Source organism: Ischnura elegans, chromosome 6 (assembly GCF_921293095.1).
Source record: "Ischnura elegans chromosome 6, ioIscEleg1.1, whole genome shotgun sequence".
NCBI lineage: Eukaryota > Metazoa > Arthropoda > Insecta > Odonata > Coenagrionidae > Ischnura > Ischnura elegans.
The window spans coordinates 34295637-34313992 of record NC_060251.1 but is presented as its reverse complement, the minus strand read 5'-3'; the positions used below and the strand labels follow the sequence as shown (position 1 = coordinate 34313992).

The 18356-nt window shown below is 37.7% G+C and overlaps 1 protein-coding gene across 1 annotated transcript in view; it reads right to left on the bottom strand.

Annotated features, from left to right (window-relative positions):
- LOC124160563 (cuticle protein 19.8-like) overlaps positions 1 to 17323 on the bottom strand; it is a 143961-nt gene extending 126638 nt beyond the window's left edge. Inside the window, exon 1 of the mRNA XM_046536433.1 lies at positions 16413 to 17323. Within this exon, the coding sequence (XP_046392389.1) occupies positions 16413 to 16436 (24 nt within the window). The 5' untranslated portion in view covers positions 16437 to 17323. The remainder of the gene's footprint in view (positions 1 to 16412) is intronic.
- Between the last annotated feature and the right edge of the window lie 1033 nt (positions 17324 to 18356).

Below are 18356 nucleotides of genomic sequence, written 5' to 3'. Positions count from 1 at the left end.
AGCTGCAGTTTTGCTTGCTTCTTCAGCGGTGTCAGAAGCAAGGAATATTTTTAAGTCTTATTTCTTGGCATACGGCGATGGTATTTGTAGGTGATTCTAGCGAAATATATGCTAAGCCTAAATGAAATTTCCACTATAATTTGACGAATGGTTTAAATTTCAGTTAGGTAGTGTGAGAAATTGGCATACAATCATGCACGATTTTCCTGGGACGTTCGACATTTCATTTAATCTGTTTACACGCCACCCTACTTTATTAGTGAATGGATTCGTTGGTACTAGGGGATCCATCAGGTTTCCTTTATGACCTCTCGGTTGAATGAAAAACGGGATTACATTAAAGTATCTTGGAATTTGAGTGGGAATCCTGACGGACAAAATTTAATCATTCTTTGTGTAGTGTTAGTTTACCGTCATAATTCAACGGGCCTTGAAGGTCTATTTAAGCAGCCTTGAAAGTATTCAAAAGAACACATACCTTTTTACCATGAAGCATGCGTCGGTAATCTTTGTGGCGCCATTGCGCTAGCTACCCGTAGCGATGGTAAATAACAATAGGCAATCGGCAATCTAAGTTTTTTTTAAAGAAAATAAAAACCTATTCTAGTTTTTCTTTTGAGAGAACCGGCTAAATTGCTCGTTCATTGTCAAAGTGCAGCCATAAAACGGCAAAATCAGCACCTCACGACGAATAATGCTTCCATCAAACGATGTAGGGTGAATACGTTTTTCACAACGAATATCTTGATACATTTCTCCATTCTTAAAGCAATATGCGCAAAATCCTCTTAATATGCGATGATAAAATAGTAATGTTATTAAATTGTGAGAAATACTGTTTTTTTTTGCAAAAATAAATATCACCCAGGGGAGTAAAAGCTTCATAGTTCTGGAATTTCCAGTGTAAATTGGTGAATTTGCTATATTCTGGATACGCTCAAGTAGATAACGGGGTTTGAAAACTAATTTTTGGATGTATTTGAACCCATTTTTTGTAGCTGTAATAGAGGAACAACCATGGAAGGCCTGCTTTGTTGAGGGAACATTTTACAGGAAATATAATATCTTGAATAATTATTTAAGGATTGCTATGGCAGGATTTACCAGGCGAAGTGGCGGAAAAATTAAGATTATTTTTTTGGAAAGAAAAAATATTTTATAGTTTTCCCTGGAGCTCTGGTAAAACTGCTTATTGTCAAGTTATAAAAATTTTAAATACCTGTTATTGTTTGTGATGGGAAATTTTTGAGAGTGACAAATTTTACGCACCTCTATGAACTGTGACAGTGAGTCCGATACCTCATCGATCCTTAAGAAATATATGTATAATATTTCCCTAAGGGCGCGTTAAAACCAAAGTCTCAAACTAATAAGTGGATTATATAAGTCAGGAGAACTATTCCTGCAGAGCATGCGCCGGGAAAAACTTAAATTCTACAGGATAACATTAGTTAGTCTTTTTAATTCTCCAAGTTTGGTGACGTCGTTAATGGTAGAACGAGATTATTAGCTCGAAAACTGAATTCCTGAAACTACCACTTTCTCTGAAAAGGCGTTTTTGTTTTGTCTCAGATCAACTAATAGGATCTTTTAATGTAAAAACGGATACTTGGCTTTATATATAAATCTTGAAATGATGGGCATTTGATTTAAGAAATAATCTTTTCCATGATACGCGTGCAGGTTTTTGCAGCCACTAGAAAATATATATCTCATCAAGAAGGATGTAAGGAACTAAGTGGGAAGCTAACCAATACTTCGTGACATGAGATATTCCCCTGAGAGATATAGTTTGAGGCAGGCGTATTTTTAATGACATCTAAAATGAATATATGCAGATATAGTGAAAGTGATGAGACTCCGTGGCACCAGAAGTCAGAAACATGAGGAAATCGAGGAAAATAATAGACCGGAGAAGGTTATGTTTGTGCTCGAGTTCATCTTAATGAGCTCGGTTTCCGTTATTGTCCTTACCCAGTGGCCACTTTCGCAACTGATTGCCTGGGAAAACGGAGTCCCAACACCGCGAGGGTGAGCTGAGGAGAGGAATTCATGCAGAAAAACGCTTCTCTAATACCGTTCGTCCCGAGTAGTTCTTTGCATAGGAGGCGCCCCGAGCCATTCTCAGTTACCAGATACGCCAGTCTCATTTTTGCTCTCGTTTCGCGCTCGTAATGAGATCGCTTCGTGAGATGGCCTTGCAGCCATTCGAATACATATCTGTCTTCTTCCGGATGTTTTTTTCGCAGTGATCGAGAGATTGATAACAATGCGAGGTGCAAACTCTTTTTCTTTGCTTCAGTAACGACAGACTTTCTGGATAGGAGCGAAATATTTCGTGCTCTAAGAATTATTCAGGATAATGTGCCTCCTCATTCTACTTAAGAATTTAGGATTGTGTTATCTATGTTCAAAAACTGGTCGATTGCTAAGCAGAAGCTACTAAGGGGTGTTGTCCGGGGCTGTATCACTATTAAAATTGCAAATTATTAATGTGATAATATTTTACCCCGACGGCCTTGGTGATGGGGGGGAGGGTAAAGTCTTCGCCTGCCAAACATTTGGTCGCGGGTTTGAGTCCCGCCTGGGTAGGTTGCCCCTATCCAGGGCATGCATATTCGTGGACGTGTAATTGTTAAGCTGTTGAAAACCCCTGTGTAAAAGGACAACGTATGCTATTTTTGGACAAATGGGAGAAAAATAAGAAAAAGGTTAATATTGGGAGCGGATAGTCAGGTAATCCACGCCCGAAGATGTCTAAACATGATTTTAAAATACATTAGGTTAGCAGTGGTTTTACAATCCTTTCATTTTTTAAGCTAGCGCTTTCAATAATTTCTTGGTTCCACTCCCCTTCGGATCCTCGTTAGCTTTGGTGGTATTTCTTACCCTTCTTTCGATGGAATCACAAGGAAAGTTTAACCGCACCTCTTACTCTTCTTTAAAATTAGCTGGAAAACCTCACACGCACTCAGTGCATGGAAATCCTAGTTGGAGACAATACTAGGAAAAACCCAACTCAAGCAGAATTTGAACCAAACGATATATAAGGAGTTGGCAAGCAAGGAGTTTACTCTGCTGAAAATTGCTAATCAATATATTTTCGAGATTATGCGCAGGATGTCCCCCGAAAATCTTTGAAAATCCCTCACGCATATTCTTTTCAAAAGGCAAAGTTTTTCTCAGCCCTGAAAATAGTCTTTTGAGATTGTAGCGAACGACAATTGCAACGCTGGAGAAAGCATCATTACCACAAAACGTCACACGTGTCATTGCCTTTAGAAATATTCATCCTGGATGCAGGGCCGGATCCAGGCATTTTTCTGGTGTTAAGTGAACAACATTTCGTTCCCCCCCTCAAAAATAGCCTGAGGGGGTATTAGGGATTCTCTTTGGATTCATTTTAAAATAAATACTAATAATTTAGGAGTAGGGGTCGAGGATTCAATATCAGCGTGTACTTATAACGTGTTTGCTCTTATGTATATTGAAAGGGATATTTTCAGGACTTAAAAACCGGCGCTTAAATGCCTTCTTTTGTTCGGTGCCCTACGTGGCCTTGTACTTTGCTTACCGCTTGAACCGGCCCTGCCTGGAAAGACATTTTCATATCCTGAACTACTTGTAAATGTACGCCATGTCATTTCCATCTATGAACGATCTGCAGTGAGTTTCCGGGTTCTAAAAACGCGATCATTGTATTAATTATTTTTGGGTGACTAATTTTTGGATGGTATTACTTGAAATGAAGTTGTATTGATCATTGTACGTCATGTGTTGTGCCGAAGGAAGTAAAATAAGGTACGATATTTTTCCTATCAACCTTTAGTTTTCGTGTACAATTTAGATTTAAATAAGCCTTAATGAAGTTTATCTTGGCATTTGTTGGCTCTGCATGAGTCTAAAAGTCAATATTGACTGCATTAAAATGTTTCTGTGTTAGCCTTTTAAGTAATGACAAATACTAATTAAATCGCCAAAATACGCCATTTTAGAACAAGGTGACACTTTGGCAATTAGGATTTTCTGGCCTGAAATTACCAGGAAAAATCAAAGCATCTCATTTATCTTGAGAGTTCTTTACCTATGTGGTATCTAATGTCTGCCTTGTGTACCTGAAGCAATGATCTTCATTATTTTGTAAATTTTCCATGTAACATCATATGTACGTCACGTACGGTCCGTGAAACATAAAGGTATCACTCGTAAAAGTCGGCCAATTTGTTTTCCTGATGCATTATCGCATGCGGATTACGTTCTCCTCATGAAAACGTTTTCGGTGAAAGATCTTTTCATGGGGCAAAAAAAACTTTTTCTCCCTCCAAAGTTTAATGTGGGATCGACGGTACGGGTGTAGGGTGCGGTTGAATTTGGTGCGTGAGAAACCTCACGAAGTCTTGCCTTCCAAGGTCAATTCAAAACCGGCATGCCTACCATGCAAAGTTAAGTTTTTTTGCAGTTTGACAGACTGTTAGGAGCATATTTAACTCACAATTGACTCTATAATTGGAATAATACTGAGGTGGTGGCTACGGTAACCGTTTCACTGTTTCGCTATTTGTTTGATTTAAAATTGTAATTAGCGTATTGTTTAATTTTTAATTACGATAAGTGCACTCTAAATTGGCACTCTTACTGTATGTGTACCATTTTATTAAAATAAACTACATAAAAGTGTAATGTAAGCTAAGGTGTTGCATCAAACTGCTTTGTAAGGTATAATAATCCGTTGGAAGTGGGTGCCGTTGTCGTTTTAAGTAGAAGCATCGTGAAGCATGATGGTTCTTCAATAGTGATTATTGCCATAGATCCATGGAGTACCTGTCATTGTCGTTCCAACGGCTTGGAAAATATAGGTTTCGTTTTTTTATAATAATTAAGAAACTTATTTGTAATCAGACTATGGTATTTCTGCCTTTTTCTTGTAATATTAAGCCGTAAAAATATGATGATGCACAATGAGAAGTTTTTTTGCAAGACATACGTTATGACAAATTAATTCTAAAGGTTTTTTTTTCGTTTAAATTTACAGATGTGAAAAATTCTCTTTTGCTTGACAAACGAATTAGAGTATTCTCCGCGAATATATTTTGCATTCCTTAAACGTAAGTCGTTTGTGGCTCTATTGTTTTCGTAATCCATGAAGATTCCTCTGAAGAATTAAATCATTACTTAACTCCATAAAAATCAATTACAATCCAGCGATAGTAATTACTGCAACTCTATTAACGATTATTAATACCGCAGCAACGTGATATCCTTGACATTTGGGAAAATTTTTATTTAATGAGCGATGAATTAGACGAGAAAACTTTCAGCTGAAATGTTTTGTTTTCACATTAATTAATTCTTAACTGTGGTTATGAATTTTATTTCAAGTGGAAAAGGAAGCCGGTAAATTTTTCCTGGATATAACTTTGTAATGTGCTGTGGATGGTTCTAATAAATTTACCATGAGTCTTTAGGCCAATTTTTATTGTGTTCATTTAGTAATGAGAGTGATTTAATTTTTTTCGGTTGAATCTATGATATGCATTATAATCCGAGGTGATGAATTTCTCTCTTGATAGTGCCAACAAACATATTGCTCAATATATGTGCATTATGATTCACCTCTTCGTACTTAAGGCTGAAGAAAAAAACATGCCCAGCTCTTTGTGCGTTTTTATCTCAAACTAGTGTATGGCAGATCAAAGTGTGTTTCACATTTCTTTTTGCGGTTGTATTTTTTTACATAATACGCGAAATCTCATTTTGCGGAAGTCTTTCAAGCTCTCCTCGAAATATGTCCCAGTTGGAGTGAGCTTGTGCATTCAAACGAGGAGACAGTGAGTCATATTTTTATTGATGTCTTAATCAGAAACGCTTCGGAATTTTAGGATCCCGCCATTGGCGGCGTGTTGACGTCACAGTCTCGGAAACTTCAAAGAATACCTTGTATGAGATGAGACATTTCGGCGTCATGATGTCACGACTGAGGCTTTGTCAAGATTTGGAAATACTTCGCTGATGTTTTTCCTGGATAAAGCGACCCTGTCCTTGCTCTTTTTCATCAAGGCTAGCTCCTCTTTCTGGCTGAAAATAGCAAGTACTTCTGTTTCGTCCAATCGTATACTCTACCATCCATCATTTTGTCGTTTTAAGGATATATATTCTTCCATTTAATTACTGAAAGAAAGCCATCGATGGAGAGGATCGATACTCGATACATCGATACTTAAGGATCGTGAATTTATTTTTTAATACTATTGAGTTATAGGCGGAAATATTAATGAGGACTTCTGTATAAAGTGTCTAGCAATGTATAATACACTTCCGTGAAATAACTTTTGCCCTATTTTGCGATATTTGGTTTGGAATTCCCGAACTTTACCATCTATCGTCTTCTTCAAAATTACTATAAAAACAGTAATTATAGTAAGGCAATAATTTCTCATTTTTAGCTTGATTGAATTTCATCACATATTTTGATAGCATAAGTTAAATTTTGCCGATAAAAGAACTCTATGGAAGAAATACATCGAAACGAAAGAACGAAATCATAAGACAGTATTAAAATTTACAATTACAGACCTTAGTCCAATAAAATTCATTCACACTGTAGATGAAGGAATTACAAAATATCAGAAAACATTATTCACTGTCTTGTTCTGTGAAGTATTAAAATTAACAGATGGTTTAAAATTTAAACTTATGATATTCACGTGTGATGAACATTTTTATGGAATGAAAGGCTAAATGAATCAGAAGTGGATCACCCGTCTCGATTTTTTTAGACTAGCATGCCTAACTTTAGGAGGCCAACTTCTAAAAATACATAGCAGTGGCTCCTATATCTACCTAATTCACATGTTTAAGCCTTTACATTGGAATCACACACGAAGGCATTTTTTATACCTCTAAAGGCCTGTTTACACGGTACATTAGCTCGCACAAGTTAATGTCTAAATGCACGAACGCGAGAATGAGCCACAAAATGCACCATGTAATCATCCAACTTGAGGGAATGCATGAACAGAAAATAGAACCTATTCTAATTCGATTAATGTATTCGTGCATGTTTCGTTCCGGTCCACCAATATCGTTCATGAAATATGAAATTAACTGGTAATTGTTAATGCATCGTGTAAACAGGCATTAAGTAAATTGGATGGGTGAGGCTGATACTTTGTGGAGATCCATCATGAGATATGAAGGGAAACACTTTTACGTTCCACATAAAATTTATTGAACTACAGTCGACATGTTTCGCTGCGCTGCAGCATTATCAAGACTAAACCAAGAAATTAACCATACCAATATTAATAGAAAATTACACACTTGCATACATTTGAGAAGGTATAGGGGCATCTATTTATATTGGTATGGTTAATTTCTTGGTTTAGTCTTGATAATGCTGCAGTGCAGCGAAGCATGTCAATTAATTAATTTGATGTAGAAAGTGCAAAGTGTTTCACTTCATATTTCATTCAGAAGAAATGACTCATTAAGCTAGCACCTCCGGAATTACAAATATTTTTTTAAAGCGTTTTTCTTTATATCTACACGCTCTTTTCCAAGCCTATTCCTGTGGCTTACTACCTGCTTTGTTACCCTGTGCCTGTCTTTAAAATTTCGACCGTTGAAGTCTCCAGACGGGGAATGAGGGGAAGTAGCAGGCCCAAGTTGTCAAGGCCAACGGATGGACAATGAGACAGTGGAACACTTTTCTTTTCCGGATCGCGTAGTTTTTCAGCCGGTCCATTTCCTTTTGCTCTCTTTCCGTCAGCAAGGACTTCTTGTCCGGTTCCACTGCCGCTGACCACCCAGCGGCCAACCTTCCAGGGAGGATGTTATTATCTCTTGGGATAAGGAGAGACTCGAATGTGCTTCCCCGCGAGCTTTCTCGTCTTATTCTGTGGTAAGGGCAGGTGGCGCCTGGGGGCGTTGCAGAAAATACCACCGTGGCATTGAGAAAGGTGTTCAACTTGGTTTATTTCTCGTCTTCCCTCCCGCCAGCTCTTCCCCTCAAATAACCGCCTCAGGCTTCACTACTTCCCCTACTCCCTCGCGCGCTCGCGTTGTGTTACAACTGTTCACTGCTCCTGCCGAGCGGATTTCTTCCATTTTTTTCAGCCTCCGATGAACTTTGCTGCATCGCTCATCTCGTTCTGGTGCACTTTACCGTACGATGACGAATTTTTTTTGGGATGTTATTGCTGAAACGAGTTTGAATTTTATGATGGTTCTGGGAAGCGGTTAATAAATGGGTCAGAATCTTCGTCACAATAAAATTCACATACTCATTCTTAATTGTGTGGTATTGCATTTTAAAGTTTCTTGGATACTTAACTTTTACTCGTACCACTACTTTTTTAACATTAAGCGACCGGGTTTCGATGAGAAACCATCGTCATTAGGCGTAAATAGGGTGGTTTTTTATTTTATTTTTATTGCCTAAATCGAAAGATTATTACTATATTACGTACGTAGGTACGGTAGGTACGTATTTCACGCTATTAGATTTTTAAATGACGATATTTCTTTTTCGCGGTTAAATGTTTCGCGGAAATAAAAGTGAAAATTTTCAAGCGCGCGAAAACGCGACCGCTAAGTATGAATGCTTGGAAAAGCCCGCGTGACGTCATTATGGTTCCGGCTGCCGCCGTATGAGGCCACCTTGGTGCGAGGCTATGAGCGCCGCTACGATGTAGGCTGCTGGCAGGTAACGCTTGGCTTAAATAAGGATTATTAAAACTAACAAACGAAGGAAACTTTCCGGCCATGCGCAATTTTAATAAGTGAGTATTAAGAGATGTTTCCCTGAGCTCTGTGCCTCATGCATGCATGGATTGGTAATCTCAGACGATGCAAAACTCCTGACTACTCGCATTGAATCTAGGTTCCTGTGACGTCACGTGGAGTGGCTTGGCATGGGCGGCAATCTGGCCTTTTTCAAATGAGGTTAAAATTGACCATTATCATTCGTCTAAACTGGGATTATTAAACCGAAATAATTTGTATATTATGAATACACTTATGGTGGGTAGAGAATCGCAATCAATGCCTTTCGTTTTCTTTGATGAAGGAAACTACCCTTTTATTATGTAAATATTATTATATTATGTTATAATAATTTTCGCTCGATGCTGATGATTACTTATCTAAACCCGGGTCGCATAATGTAAAAAAGTAGAGGTATAAGTAAAAGTTAACTATCCAAGATACCTTACGTCCTCTCAGCCATTTTTCGTGAGCACCTAGACTATTTGCTGACCTTATGCTACCTATGCTATGCTACTATATCAACACATGAAATTTTCAGGTTCATTTATGGTGCTTAAAAGTCACTATGACCTCAGTATAATGGTTCTGAGAAGCTGCAAATAAATGGGTCAGAATCGTTATCTCAGCCATTTTTCGTGAGCACCGATATAAAAACAATTTGTTGATCTTATCCTTATAAATGGAATTAATTCTCAGGTTCAGTTATGATACTTTGTATATAGTAAGATCTTAAAACTGTCTTTATAATCTACTGATAATACGCATATCGTATGATAATTGCAGTTCGTTCGAACTTGGGCATGTTCGATTTTCATCATTTAAACTTTTTTCGGCCTGTTTTTGGAGTGCACATACCGAATTTATCGAATAAGGCTGAATAAAATTATATAAATCACACGTTTGCACATAATTCCTGACCATAGGAGGCCAACTTCGAAAAATGCCCAAAAGTTGGCTCCCATCTCTTCCTAATTCATGCTAATCAGCTTTTTCTTTAAGAATAGCCTTTCGATAAGCTTTTTTCTGTAATAATTCTTCTTGAATTTCTGAAAAAAGGTAGAATATCACGATGGTTCTCGGAGCTGGTATTAAAAGGGTCAGATTCTTTGTCTCAGCCATTTTCGTGAGCACCCAGACAAACCGTTTAGTGATCTTATGTTTACCATTCGCAGAAATTCTCAGGTTCGGTTATGTTACCTTATTGATATTAAGATCTTAAAACTGTCTGTATAACCTACTGAAAATATGCATACCGTATGCACATTGAATTTTTTTTAAACTCGGTAATGGTCGATTTTTATTTTTTGCTCTTTTTTTCAGACTGTTTTTGTAGTGCAAATGACGAAGGTATTGAAGTAGGTTGAGTGTTTCCAGGAAAAAGTCTTCGAGGAAAGAATATTCAATTAACTCATAGCCACTTTTAGCTGTGTAAATAGCTATCTCTTTAAATAAACTCTGAAAACTTAATCTTCTACCGAGGATTATGTTGATGAATTCTGTTCTCTGCATCGATGTGTAAACAACTTAGTTGCCTCACTTACTCAGCTATAAATCTTAATGCTGCTCGTAATTGAGATTTGCTATGCTTATACTAGCGAACAGTAGTTTTTTAGGCTGGATTCATAGCGGCACATTTACGATTGAAATTTTTTCACTCCACAAGTTACGTCTACGCGCATAACTGTTATGTCAGTTAAAGTATTTTTTGGTGTCAGTTCTAAAGTCAACTTAATTACAACCCAAGTTTCGTGACGACGCTATGAATCCTTAGCCATTGTGGTTTGCGGCAATGTTACCCTTGCGGTTCAAGCTCTATGACAGCTTTTGAAGTATAGCGTTGTAACGGTACTCGGTATCGGGAATGAGTAAAAGTCAATACGAAATAATTTATATAGGCTCATCTCAACGTGATTAGACTGGTTTTGTTGTTTTAGACTTTAATCTGATAAAAATCTAAACTATAAGTAAATTAAAAGTTATTGGAAAATTTCCATAAATAATTTTGTGAACGGAAGTACTTTTGGGAAAATTTTGATTTACTAATTCATTTTGTCAAACACTTCAATAATTTTTGTAATAGCACATCACTTTGCGATACAGGAAGCAAATCTTTTTTCAGACTTGTTCTGTAGTATTTTTGCTAATGGGGTGTGAAATAGAAAGGGAAACTGTATTGAGTCGTTTTCTGGGTTACAAAAATGTGTATATTCAATAAATTTATTAATTAATGAGAAAAATTCCTTCACAGCTTTATTTTTTCTCTTATTTTAATTTAAAGTTTGCTACTTAGATATATTCTGCATTCTGATCCAAAAAAGAGTAGGAAAAGGACTTCACATAGTGTTATGGCAAATTATGAAATACTTCGTAGCATACAGTAAGAATTTACAAAAGAAATATCGACTAACATAATTTAATAAACTTACAGGGGCGGATCCAGGATTTATTTCTGGGTGGGGCACAAGCAAGGCCATACCCGGCATTTTGTTCTGGGGGGGGGGGGGGGCACAAGTATACCCCGTAATACAAAACGAAGGCAATTATAATGGGACCGTATTCAAAATATTGCATATTTTTTGAGGGTCTGGGGGTGGGGAGGGGTACTGCCCCTGTTATATGGTAAGGATAAAATTGGATCTGAATATTTGTTGACAAATAGCTTCTGCGATTAGCTTGCGGGGATTCGAATGTGCGGTTGAAGTGTAAACGTATAAGTTGTAATTTTATTTTCAAAAAAGTGTCAATGGACTTTCTCAGCCATTTAAAGCAGTTTAAAGTGAACTCAAATTCAATCAGTGGGCAGTAAGTTGGATTGCACATGCTGGCAAGCGTATGTCTGTTGTGATGTTTGTTATGGCGATGAGATGAAATGGAAAGTCAATTACGCTGCGCTGGATTCTTACGTAGTTTTTGAATTCCAGGTCACGGACAAGATCAGTCCATTTTTTTCTTTGGTAATGTGATGCGCGAAGATGGCAAAGATGAGACGGTTCCATGTTAATTTGTATACTTGTTTGTGATGGATCCTTATAGCGAGGATTGAAATTCATGCGCATATGGCAAAGGAAACTTAGCCGGCGTTAGGCTCATGATCTGAGTGGTCAGCTTTGGAAACAACGTTAACCCCAGGCTTGGTGTTGTCCTTTCGAAAAATTTTACCAGCAGAATCATGATCTAACTCATTGGATAACTTTTTTGAGATTTTAACATATGATAAATAATCCGAAACCAAGTATTATTTGCGTTTAATTTTTTTTATAAAAATAAATATTATTCGCAATTAAACTGTTAATTATATGATGGCTCACTTTTGATTTTTTTAATTGTACACGTGGTTACATTTTGAAAGAGAAACATATTCAAATGTTCACTTTTTAGGACGAATATTTGCTTGTAAACTGAAGTGCATTATCCTCAGCACAGTGTCTCTTACAATTTTTCAAATGGTATACCATGATAATACTTCGTGAAAACGATATGCGTGCAATATGAAATGTTAAGTGCTTCATGGAAAAATCCTGGTTTTAGGGTACGATTGCTCTAAAAAGTACCATTATCACTAGTTAGTTTTGTGCATTATATTGCCTCTTTCGTTGTCAGAAAGTCTAGAAAATGTGCTCCTTCAAATAATTGTTACTTTCAGGAACCTGTATATTTATTCCGAGCATTTAGAAATTGTGATGTACCATGAAAGTGCTTCATAGAAAATATGCTGTATGCAAAGATTCTCTGGTTGACAAATTAAATCCAGCAGGTGATGGTGAAATGGAGGGTTTTCGTTACGTGAAGCGGCACTGGAACAAAGAAGGCCAATTAAGAAGTTCGTGCGGTCGTGATCGTATTTTCGAGGGCATCAATGGGTGATCTCCCAATATGCCTGGGTGTGATGAATATGTATACCTTCCTATTATTTTAGCATTTAATTAAGGATTGCTACCTTGAGTTAATTTCTTGCGCTTGCCTCTCGAAGAGTGGTTTGTTCTGTTTAGTGTTTGGGAAAAGGTGTAATGTTAATGAGCCAAAATTAATATTGCGATAATTTTTTTCCAGAGTAAAAAATTAAAAGGAAAACTTAGAGATCTTTTCTGGGAATGAGTTCTTAAAAGAGCTATATTAAACAATCACGCATGAATAATGTCTTTCATTTTATCTCATTCTCATACACATAAATTCGACGGTAAATTTAATATTAATATGATTTCCATGAAATATTTCAACTGATCTCGTTTTGTCATATTGTAAGGTATTTTCGACCCCGTACTTGCATTTGTCAGCTATTGTAAAGGACGATTGTTTTGATTCAATATTAATTATTTATTCCGCTTAGCCTTTCTTGGTCCTCTTAGTCATATAGAATAATAATTATATTATGTTTAAGATGTGAGTCAGTATCCTTTCTACGGGAAATCCTGTAAACTCAAGATTGCCTGAATGCCGTATGCAATTCTGACGCTTAGAGTAATTAGTCCGCACCTAGAATATGTGGCAAGCATTTGGGAGCTGATGCAGAAGAATGATTCATTGTAATGAAGCAAATACAAATAAATGCCTTTCGATTCCTTGCTAACTACTATGGGCTAGCGTACATTTTTAAACAACTTTTAGTGGCATTTGGTTGGGAACCATTTAACATTTGGAGACTTCTCGCTAGGATTCGATTATTTTAGCGATATGTAGCAAGCATCTTTTGTTTGACTCGTAATATCATTCTTGTACTTAAAAAAATTTCCAAGTCCTAAGGAAATACGGGTGACTTAACTTTTTAAAATCAAATTTTGTGCATTTTCTCGGAAATATAGGATCACGAAAGAAATGGAGAGGCAGCAAAAACGATTCTGGATCAACCCTAAAGTTTTGATGATAAACTTAGTCGTGTTTGTGGGTGATGCACTCAACCTACTCCCAACGTTGATATTAACATGAAATTCCTACAATATTCATCAATTTTTAATTTTCAGATGTACCAAATGCTCAGACATTCTTATAGCAGCCTTATGTAGCTTACTGCACACTTCTGTGCCTACTTATACTTACTTTAGATATACTGTGTGAAGGCAATGAAAAAAAACTTTAGCGTGTTTTATTAGCTCCTGATAAATATTTTGTTAAAGGATTTTATATGATTTGTAAATTGCTGATATGTTTTCACAAGCGAAATTATTTGTGATGTGGAAACTGGACGAGATGTAAGTGGGTTAGAGTTTTATGGACGTGTTGTATTATTATTATTTCGGTGTGATAATGGTTGTCTTTAGATATTGAAATATAGTGAAAATATTGCAAATCATAAGCTTACTATTAATTATTATTCGATTTATAGGACTTTTTGAAACGAATGAACCTTGACGAGGTTGGCATTACACATTGAGGGGCAATGTCAAGGATAACAGTTTGGGAATCGAAAGTAATTCTCTGTGTTTATTTCCTCTTGCTTTGAATTTTTATTTCTTTCGCATCAAAAAAGATTTTACTCATTATCCGTGCTCTCTTGTTAACACTTCATCACTCCTTGGCTTCATTAGCTTATTGCAAGGACTGTGATGTAACTTTTTCAGCTTAAGGAGACTTCAAAACAGCTTTATGAATACCTACCTAAACAATTATTTCTCAACCTGTTTTGACTCTTTAAAATGATTTTCAAGGTTGAAATTCTTTATTTCATTGAATATCTTTATCTTATGCAAAGGCATTTTTAGTTCGGGAATGGAAACTGATCGAAACTGGCCGGTTTAACCTTCAGAATAGAATATACTGGGTAGTTTTTCTGAGCGAAACCGTCTCCCGTGTAAATAAAATATGTGCTTCTGCTCAATGTGGCAGTGAAAACCATGTGTATTATTGACCCTTGGATAAACCATCTGACATTGAAATTGCGTGTCGTAGACTCAGTATTCCTATGCACGTAATTTTGCTCCTTCCACAAACGTAGAGCGAGTTGCTGTTTACTAAATATTTACCATATAGTGAATATTTCCTGAACGTTAGTAATTATTAATGATGAAGCTTTAGAGAACTATTTGTTGTGGAATAAATTATTCTCAGGAGGCAATTCTTAAGCTATTGAATTTTAATATCTGCTGTGGACTACTTCGGAAAGCTATGGACTTTTATGTGAATATTTCACTCCCTGATTTACTTTTAAGCATGTGCAAAGCTTGGTATATTGCCATTCTATTTATTATTGGAAGAGTATGAATTTTTTATGACTACAAAAATAAGAAAAAATATTTCGTTCCCATGCCTCCTCCGTGTTAATTTTACAATTTATTTGCTGGAATGGGTATAAAAGGGGTAAAACCAATAGAAAAAATGGAGTAAAACTCAACTTACTCTGTAAACTTAGTTCAATTTATCTACCATGCATTGCTTAACAATTATTTCTCCGTAAGTAAATATTCCGGGACCCTGGTGCAAGTAAAAATTCTTGATTATAACTTTATGATTAGCAAATCCCCGCATTTTTTTTATATTGGTTTCGGCACTCCTTTCAGAAGATCTGTTATACAAGAAAAACAATAAATAGTAACGAAATGTGTATTACCGCAATATCATCTCCAAATTTTGTCTGCCAAGCTCCAAGGTTGCAATCAAAGTTCATTTTTAAAACAAATGGCATCACGGGGGATCAGTTTTGGGCATTGCGGCAACTAAGAAAATGCTCTGTAAAGCACATTTGCTTCATTAATGGCAAATTTAACGGAATTTGTTTAGTTTTCCTGCCCTTGACTTTTTATGGTATCATTTACCTGGAAATCTGGGACTGGAAAGTAATAATATTTATGCAATTAATAATCTAATTTTCAACCCGAAGGATTGGTATACATAGGTAAGAGTAGAACTCTCCTCAGACTAAGGCAGAGGCGTGCAAATATACGCATTCAGGGTAAGGGAGTATGTTCCTTGCCCACCACGCACGCCAAGGATTTTGATTTGAGTGTGCTCAGTGGAAGGTTTCGCTGAAAATATGGACTAGGGATCCTTCGATTTTGCCTACCGTCCAAAGCCCAGTGGTTATGGTGTTCGATTGCCATACCGGTGCCCCGGAATTCTTTATCCGCGACAATTTTTTGACGGCCTCAGTGGCGCTGGCGTAATATCCCCGTCTGCCAACCTTAAGGTCGTGGGTTCGAATCCCACCTAGGTGAATTTACCGCCATCTCGGACATGGATGTATGAAACGTTGTAAGAAAGGACTATATGGTCATAAATTCGTTTGTAATAAAGACGTTATAATTGTTATTATTACCCACATAGGCTACCGCACTCACTGTAACCAAATTCGTGATGCGGTTTCGTTTATACGGTTCCAACTACAAAAATCCCCGGCTGGACGACTATATTAGCGTCGAGGCGCAGTCTTTTGTTCATCTCTATTTTTTGACGCATGGGAGTATTTGAGAGCACTATTCAAGTACAGTGCAAACAATGCCGTCGCCAGTATAAAAATTCAGGGGTTAAGAAATTTTGAAAGATATGGTATATTGACCTATGTATATTGAATTATTATTATATTTTGATTTTTTTCGGAGGAGGGGTTCATTTGAAGGGGGCACACCAAATAATTAATCTTCGAGGGGAGTTTAAACCCCCTCACATGCGCTCGATACGGTATTGGAAGTAAAATATATATTCATAATTACACTCACCGTATGGAGCAGTAGGTTGGCCATCCTTATCCTCCGTCAGCAAACTTCAGAACTGGGAAAACAGCAATCCAGGGAGCTCGTCAAGAGGCGGAATTCAGCAGCTGATCTTCGCGCGGGGCTCCTAAAGCCTCCAGGGATTATGCCACAGATTATGGGAAGAAGGTCCACGGTAGCGGCGCGCGCCAAAAAACCTCGGAACTCGTAACCGAAAACCTTTTTAAACTCTTTTGACTCTTCCCTCGTGTGACCACGGCACCATCCGCGAAAAAAACAAGTGGGAAGTGGATCAGCAGGAGGAAAAACGAGTTTCCTTTAACAGTCTCCCACTCGCATATACTGAGGGGGAAACTCTTTTTAAAAAAATATACCCTCTCGTATATTTCGGCGAGGTGGATAAACTCGCGAGGGAAGGTCCGTACGGCGTTTCGGCTTATCCTATTGTGGTCTACTCAAGGCGTAAGGTACTCCAGGTGGCGCAAAAGTTTCAACACCAAGCTTTTCTTAGCGATCTGGTGGGTTGAATCTAGATGGACCCGGCGATAGACGTTTCGATCTATCAGCTTGTGATCTGCACAACTTGGTGGTGGTGTTAATCCTGCAGGCAAAGCGCGAAGAACACGCCGGGCTGCTAGTAACAGTCCAGCTAACGAAAACTTTTGAACAACAAGCTGTTCTCAGCGATCTGGTGGGTTGAATCGTGATGGACCTGGCGAAAGACGTTTCGGTCTATCCACTTGTGATCTACACAAGGTGGAGGTGGTGGTAAATCCTGCAGGCGAGGTGCGAAGAACACGCCGGGCTGCTGGTGGTATGTTGTTTCGTGACGACGTCCGTGGACACCTCGGTGAGCGTTCGTTCCCAGCTGTGAGTGTGCTATCCCAGGCTGAAGTCTGCTCGAGAGAGTTGCGGAGACGGGACTGGAGGAGCGCGCGGCTGGAGAGCGGGAGGTTGTGGAGCTTTGCAGTCCTGTGTCTTCTCGTCCACCCTCTCACCGTACCCCCTACATTCCCCACACCACTCTCCCATACACCTTCCACACATCCCCCTTCCCTTCTGAATAACCCCCTCCCTTTCACACAGGACGGGTGGAATTCCCCCTTCCCTCCCACTTTGTTCCCATCTCATCCCCCTCTCCCTCCCCCCTCCACTTTAACCTCGCGAATAATGGAAAGGTGGTGGTGCACCCGATTTCAGCGCGGACGAAATTCACACATCCCCTTGTTTGTCACTGCACCGTGGCATATTATAAAAAGGGATGGTTATCGGCATGTAAGGAAGTTCAAGCCGAATAGGAAATACTGACAAAAGCCTTTATCGACTTCTCGTCTTTCGTCTCTCGTCTCGTTCTCTTTATCGTCCAAGATTGATATTGCAAAATCCGAGATCACGTTATTGGTCTGACTGATCGATGACGACTATAGCGTTCGTCTACGAGATGTAAATTTCGATGATTTGATTCCATTAATTTTGCACTAAGTGTTAATGGATGAATGGTTGTTTATTATGTTGCATGACAACCTGTAAGAGAAAATAAAAGAAATTACATATCATATTATAAATACCATTTTAACAAATTTTTCCATATTAGCGATACAAAAAATTTTTTTTTCGGCTTAAAGGAAATCTTAGCGAGGCTTTACAAGAAAAAATTCTTTTGGCAACAACACAGCAAGTTTTATAGTATCAATACCACCAAAAATATAAGTTTTAAGAAATCGTAACTAGCACTTACATGAATAGAATGGTTTTTTAACGACAAATAGAAAAATGGAAAAAACCTCAACCTTGTCTTCAAATAAGAATTCCATGATTTGGAAGCGTTATGTTGAAAGATTTAAAATGCATATTAGGGTAGGTTTGGAGAATTCGAAGGTCATAATTATAACTGGTGGACATCACAGTAGCTGTCTTGCGGGGAATGAATAGTTCGCACAGGTTTTCAGG